This window comes from Argentina silus (assembly GCF_951799395.1).
Source record: "Argentina silus genome assembly, chromosome: 5".
Classification (NCBI taxonomy): Eukaryota; Metazoa; Chordata; class Actinopteri; order Argentiniformes; family Argentinidae; genus Argentina; species Argentina silus.
The window spans coordinates 1,114,310-1,121,809 of NC_139659.1; the positions used below are offsets into that span (position 1 = coordinate 1,114,310).

Below are 7,500 nucleotides of genomic sequence, written 5' to 3' on the forward strand. Positions count from 1 at the left end.
GGGGGGGAGGGAGGGAAGGAGGGGGGGAGGGGGGGCCGAGGAGAGGGGCCCCGCGGGGCGAGATTGAGGGGGCCAGGTGGTCTGGTTGGCATGCCTGGCACTCAGAGGGCTTTCTAAGTTTAGCCCTAACATGACGTTACATGTGCTGTTTTTCCTGAGCCTGCTGCTGTTTGTAGAGGGGACAAGAGACACACAGACGTACACACACACTCACACACACACACACACACACACACACACACACACACACACACACACACACACATCGCATACAGACGTGAACAGACGCGAACACACATATCGAAACACTCAAATGCACACACACACACACATACACACACACACACACACACACACACACACACACACACACACTGGTCCCTGTATTGGACCCATGATGGGAGATCCAACCCAATCCTACACGACCCATCTCTTCTCCTCTCTTCTCCTCCTCTCTTCTCCTCTCTTCTCCTCCTCTCTTCTCCTCCTCTCTTCTCCTCCTCTCCTCTCCTCCTCTCTTCTCCTCCTCTCTTCTTCTCCTCTCTTCTCCTCTCTTCTCCTCTTCTCCTCTCCTCTCCTCCTCTCTTCTCCTCCTCTCCTCTTCTCCTCTCCTCTCCTCCTCTCTTCTCCTCTCCTCTCCTCCTCTCTTCTCCTCCTCTCCTCTCCTCTCCTCCTCTCTTCTCCTCCTCTCTTCTACCTCTCGTTGATTCTCTCCTTTTCTCGCTCACTGTTTCCCTTCTATTTCTCTTTTCTCCCTTTTTTCCCCCTCATTTTTTCCCAGCTCCTCTTTCCCTCCCTTCCCTCCCCCCCCCCTCCCTCTCTCTCTGTTTTTCCCTCACCCAGCAGTAGAGCTCAGCCCGACACACAGGCAGACATGGCTGACTCTTACCATCTCCCCACAGAACACTCTAACTCGCCTGACTCAATCTTCCCCTGCTTTGATGTGTGTGAGACCTCAGCGCTGGATGACTGGTGGTGTGTGTGAATGCTCTGCAGCCTTGTCATGGGGCGGCTGATTGAGTCCAGACGTTGTGGGTTTTCTCCCACCGCCCCCCACCCCCCCCCCCCCTCCCTCCCTAACCCCCTGTCCTGGGTTCAGGGTTGGTTTGGCCCAGGGCATGGCGGGTTGGGGTTCCCTTGGGTGAAGTAAAGTGATAGAGCAGCGTGGGGGGGGGGGGGGGGGGTCAAATTGCCCCTGGAGAGAGAGAGGTGAAAGGTCAAAGCCTCAGTCCTGCCGGGGGGGTTAGGGGTAGGGGTGGGGGCTCAGGGTCATTTTAGTCAAACACCCAGAGTTAGACCCTTCCTGTACAGCTCACTGCTGCTTACACCATTAGTGTGTGTGTGTGTGTGTGTGTGTGTGTGTGTGTGTGTGTGTGTGTGTACGTGCGTGCGTGTGTGTGTGTGTGTGACAGCGTACGGTGGCTGTGTGTGGCCGTGGACTGTGTGTAAAGAGAGGCTTTGGGTTGTGTGTGCCGTTTGCTCACGGTGGAGGACACTCATCGATCCGCCATTTTCAACTTCATCTTCCAATCCCTCGCCAGCTCCCAAGATGGATGACCCTGGGTCTGTCACCTGGCTCACACTGAAGAATGGCCTGTCCGCGACCTTGACCCCTCTGCCGGGTCCGAGGCGACAGATCGATATCCTCCTGTCCTCCTGGACTGGATTGTCTGATGGTTATAGATAAACACTCAACGCACTGCTGACTCATCTGTTTTTGTCACATTTCAGGATTTAAACCGACCCCCTGTGTGTCCATACACTGACCGGGCCGGTACAGGTGCTGAGTGTGACATTTTTAGTGTGGTTATTTTAACGGGGGGGGGGGGGGGCTCTCGAGTTATGCGGTGTGGGAGATGGACTGAGAACACCCTGAGAACGCTGCGTGCGTGTGTGTGTGTGTGTGTGTGTGTGTGAGTCCCCTGAGGTCAGGTAAAGAGAGGGTGGAGGTAGAACATAGTGTTGCTGGTCAGTCAGAGTCATGACAGCGTGCGTCAGGGTGGGCCTGGCTGTCAGCCCCTGGGGTAAGGCACTAGGTGATTGACGGAGCCCTGTTGTGTGTGTGTGTGGGCGTATGGGCGTGTGGGCGTGTGTGTATGCGTGCTTGCTCACGCATGTGTGCGTCTGTGTGTGTGCGCGGATGCCTGTGTGTGTGTGTGTGTGTGTGTGTGTGTGTGTGTTGTGTGTGTGTTGAGTGACACTCACCCCATGGTGCTGCTTTGACCCCCTGACTCCAGAATAGCATCATCATTCATTAACCTGGCGCTCAGAGAGGCTCCTCTGTCAGGAGTCAGAGAGGTGAGGATCTCTGCTCACCGCTGCTGCCTCTCATTCTCTCTGTGTCCCTCTCATTATCACGGCGGTTAACACCAGGTTCTCTTTAGGCCTTGGTCTTTATTCTCTCTCTCTCTTTTCTTTCTGTCTCTCTCTCCCTCTCTCTCCCTCTCTCACACAGAGACGTTGTAATAGTCTTGCCGTGTTGGACGTCCCTCCCACAAACAGCAATGTGTTTCCAATCTAAAGTGCAATAACTCTGGTCCTTGTCTGAGGAGTCCAGACAAAACCTTTTGTTCCCAGGAAAATTCACCAGGAAAAAAAGCCAACTGTCTATTTTATGGACTCATTTTTCTCATCTCTTTTTACTGTCAACGCCCAGTCTGAACCTTGGCAGACAGTGTGTGTGTGTGTGTGTGTGTGTGTGTGTGTGTGTGTGTGTGTGTGTGTGTGTGTACGCCTGCGTGCGTGCGCGCTGGCGTACATGTGTGTGCGTGCGTCTGTGCGATGTGTGTGTATGTGTCTGTTACGAGTGTCTGTGTCTCTGAACAGATGTGTGTGTATGTGTCTGTTACGAGTGTGTGTGTCTCTGAACAGATGTGTGTGTATGTGTCTGTTACGAGTGTCTGTGTCTCTGAACAGATGTGTGTGTATTATCAGAAGATGTAATGATGATTGAAACATAGCCAGTCACAGTGTCACAGGTGTGTCCCAGTGCTTTAAATGATGGGACGGGTGGAGGGGGGCAGGGGGGCGCCAGGCAGGGGGACAGACTCCATCTGGTAACACCAGGGCCTCAGGGCCAGATGACCAGAGCTTACCCTCTGCCCTCAGGGTCCACAGAAGAGTAATCACCTAAAGAGCTCCCCCTAGGGGCCAGGACAGGACAGAGGTTTAACTCATTTCGTTCTGGAGTGCCAAGAGTGACTTTATTCACCAAAAATGCATCCATTATGGTGCTTCATTTTGTAGCCAATCAAAGTGTTGTTAAACACCACATAGAACAGTTGGCCCTCTAGGTGGTGAGTGTTCCCGAATTCTTTGGCAGTTGGTGAGTTAAGAAAGCAAAACAGGGCAACTGTCTGGAGAACACATGTAAAAAAGGCACTGTTGTTTTCCGGGGTAGAGTGTGGACCAGGACCATGCTGCAGCTGGAGTCTAGATTGTCAACTCTAGAGGTTTGAAACTGTATGGAATTTAGCGGTTGATTCCTGTGATGTTTTTCTGGGACAGGTCAGAGGTACCATGGTATTGGCTGGGACAGGTCAGAGGTACCATGGTATTGGCTGAGGCAGGTCAGAGGTACCATGGTATTGGCTGGGACAGGTCAGAGGTGTCAGGTGGTCTGAAGAGTGAAAAGTGTCTCCTTTTCTGTCCTGTTGTTGTCGAACCCTGGGAGGCTGACCCAGCGCTGAACCAACTTTAATCATGTGTTACAGAAAACACCAAGATGTTCTCCCCCTCTCTCTCTCTCTCTCTCTCTCTCTCTACCTCTCCTTCTCTCCTCTCCTCCCCCCATCCTCTAAACCATGGAGCAAACCATTAATTACCTGAGCTTGGTCAGTAGACAGGAACAGAAGAAGAGAAAGGAGAGGGGGAGGAAGGCGTGAAAAGAGGGATTATCTTGCTGTGAGTGCTTTGTTAAGAGTACGAGGTTCTGATTCATCGATGAGCTCGTCTAAATGGCTGTGAGTAATTCAGCCAATCGAGCGGAGGTTAATCCTGAGGACGGACGGAGAGAGGATCTGGGTGTGTTCGTTATTTTAATATCCAACCGGCTCGTTGCATCAGGTGAACGACAGGAACGAATGACGTTGTTTAAACTTAGTTTTGGAGTCGAGCTGACAGACTTTTTTGTTATTTGCCTTCAGCTGTCAAATCGACGTTTCCTCTGAGTGGTTGTAAATGCCTTGTCACCATGTATCACAAGCTCGCAACACAAAACACAGAAACAAACAGTGAAAAGAACAATACTGATTTCCCCCGACGACGAGAACGGAGTGAATTGTGACACATTATAACAAAGCCGTTCTAATCAAAGCCCGAAAACACTGCTCTCACACTTGAGGTGGTTTGTTTTTTTCGTAGAACGGCTGACTTGAGCATGTTGTCAAATCGTAACCGTCGTGGTTCGTGATTACGGCTCAGCGTGGATCGATATTGCTGGTCTAACCACTCGAAGTCACACACAAAGACCGTTTCTCAGAGTCTCTGTCGTGGACATCCTTTGGGAGGAGCATGGATAATTCCTCCTGATCCTTCCGGATGCCTCCTCGTGCTCCAGACAGCCAACCTCAGAGAGGTTGACCGCTCCACACCTTCCATCAAGACGGACCATCACTCAGACGTCCCCTCTCCCCTGATCCTAACGGCAGGTCCCAGGTCAGTTGGAGTGACAGCTGAGAGCAGCCTCCAGGCACACACAGGTTTAGAGGGATACTTAAGAGCTTAGCGGTGAGATGGGAGGACAAAGCCTCAGCCGGTGTCTATCCCACAGTGCCGCTGGCTGAGGAAGTGAGAAGCGATACTGCTGGGGGAGTCGGTTGCCCTCTGTCAGTCATGGTATCAGAGGAGGGCTCTGAAACTGAGGCGGAGGGCGGCCATGTTGTGTCTGCCTGGAGCCACGCCACTCAGCTGGGGGAGCAGGACAGGAGATGAAGAAGATGAAGAAAACAAGCCTCTGGTATTCTGTTGAACCAGTTTAGAATTAGAGAGAAACAGGAGAACGTAGCTGACCAATCACACGTACACACGGACCCAGGACACACACACACACAGACACAGATACAGGACATACACACACACACACACACACACACACACACACACACACACACACCTCCTCTTATGGCCCCACCAAAACCCAGTAGGACGACCACTAATCCTGCAGCACATTTGCGATCCGTATAACGACAAACCTGATACCCCCGGTAGGCCCCGGCAAACACACACACACACACACACACACACACACACACACACACACACACACCGGCCTTTCTATTCCTCACGCCTCTCTAATGCTTGGACATGGACGTGGCAGTAGCAACAGCTGCACCACACACACACACACACACACACACACACACACACACACACACACACACACACAGACCCCTCTCTCTCTCTCTCTCAGCTGACCCCAGATCACTCCACTGTACCCCTCACCCCCCTCCCCCCCTCCCCCCCCCACCCCCCCCCCCGGAGAGAGGGGGCCGGGTGGGCGTAAGATCTGCTCCCGGGTCAGTTCCTCTCTGCGAAAACCTCCCCCACAGAGTCCAAGTGTACCGTACGGGATCATCAGTCACAGCATCGAACAGCCACGGCCCCCAGAGACCGGCCTCTCCCCGACCCTCTCTCTCCAGCCCCGCCGAGTGCCAGCGGACCCAGGTGTAGGATTGAAGACATCCGCAGCGTGTCTGTGATACCGGACCGGGACCATTAGCAGCTACGTGACACGCGGGCTATATAATAACCCCATAACCCAATCTGTCTCCGCTAACAGCATCAGAAAATGCAACCTTATATGGCGCCTTTGGAATATGTGTTTTCCATTCCATTGCCTTCCCCGAGAATGAATACCTGGCATATCTGCCTGACAGGCTCTTTCCTCTGGAGGCTCCCTACTCGTTTACAGCAAAGCACGGCCGCAGATTTCAAGGGCCTCGGCTCGGGCTTGAGAAATGCACATTTCCCCCGTAGCGAGATCTCGCCAGGGGCTCCTTTGTCAGTGTGTCGTATTGGACGAAAGAAAATCTCATTCTTGTAAGGGATCTTCTAAAATCTGCCAAAGGCCCGTCGCTAACCAGGGGATTAGGCTGGGAGCACAGGGGGACTTTAATTTCAGCACTCTCTCTCTCTCTCTCTCTCTCTCTCTCTCTCTCCTCTCTCTCTCTCTCTCACTCTCTCTCTCTCTCTCTCTCTCTCTCTCTCTCTCTCTCTCTCTCGTATAAGTCATCGCCATTGCTGCCCCAGTGTAAACATTGATATACGGCGTACGAGTGACTGTTGTAAGAGATTTTCTGAGGGGGGGGTCACCGTAGTGTGTGTGTGTGTGTGTTTGTATGGCGGGGGGGGGGGGGGGGGAGGGGGGGGGGTGTCATCACTGATCTGTCTGTATACAGTGTAGGTGAAAGCTGTACAGTGAAACCCCTTGTATACAGTGTAGGTGAAAGCTGTACAGTGAAACCCTTGTATACAGTGTAGGTGAAAGCTGTACAGTGAAACCTTGCTTAAACCTATCCTTACATGTTAGATGGATGACTTCAAGTAAGATAATGAAAGGATACATCACAACAGTATTAAGTCTAGGGCCCTTGAAGAATCATACTTAACTCATTTAGTGCCAAGGGTGACTTTATTCACCATAAATGCATAAATTATAAAGTGTTGTTGCTAGGTAAACACCACATAGAACACTGCACTCCAGGTGGTGAGTGTTCCGGAACTCTTTGGCAGTTGGTGATTTAAAATCCCTCTTCTTCTCTCTCCAGGTTTTACCGCGGTGACTACCACATTGACGTGTGTATAAACGACTACCTGGACGTCTTCTGTCCCCACTACCTGGACTCTGTCCCCGAGGAGCGGATGGAGAGGTACGTCCTCTACATGGTCAACTACGACGGCTACAGTTCCTGTGACCACACGGCCAAGGGCTTCAAGCGCTGGGAGTGCAACAGGGCCCCACTCCCCCAACGGACCGCTCAAGTTCTCCGAGAAGTTCCAGCTCTTCACACCCTTCTCCCTGGGCTTCGAGTTCCGCCCCGGCAGGGGAGTACTACTACATCTGTGAGTACGCACGAAAACACCAGCAACAATCCAAACACATCCTGTGGCCTGGGGTGGTCCAGTGGTCTAGCACCATGGCCGGGGGTGGTCTAAGGGTCCAGCACCACGACCTGGGGTGGTCCAGTGTCCAGCACCATGGCCTGGGGTGGTCCAGTGGTCTAGCACCACGGCCTACAGTGCCCATGTCGGCATGGGTTAGAATCCAGCCCATGCCCTGCTGACATACCCTCTCCTCCTCACTTCCCTGTCTCTCCCCACTGTCCCTATCCAATAAAAGATGACAAATATAAGAGTGGGACTGCCCTTTAAAAAAACAAAACATCTTTTAGTAGGGTGCAGCGTTGAAATATAATCCATATAATCTGCTCCTTTATGTCTGTCTTAGTTTAGTCAAGAAAGGTATGTGGTAAAACATTCAGGTGTGCAGGGCCCTATTGA

The 7,500-nt window shown here is 52.3% G+C and overlaps 1 protein-coding gene across 1 annotated transcript in view; it reads left to right on the forward strand.

The window, feature by feature from the left end:
- Positions 1-7,500, forward strand: part of LOC310804851 (ephrin-A5-like) — a 35,350-nt gene that overhangs the window by 21,956 nt on the left and 5,894 nt on the right. Inside the window, 3 exon segments of the mRNA XM_083670229.1 lie at positions 6,768-6,954; positions 6,956-7,045; positions 7,047-7,062. Coding sequence (XP_083526355.1) covers positions 6,768-6,954; positions 6,956-7,045; positions 7,047-7,062 — 293 coding nt within the window.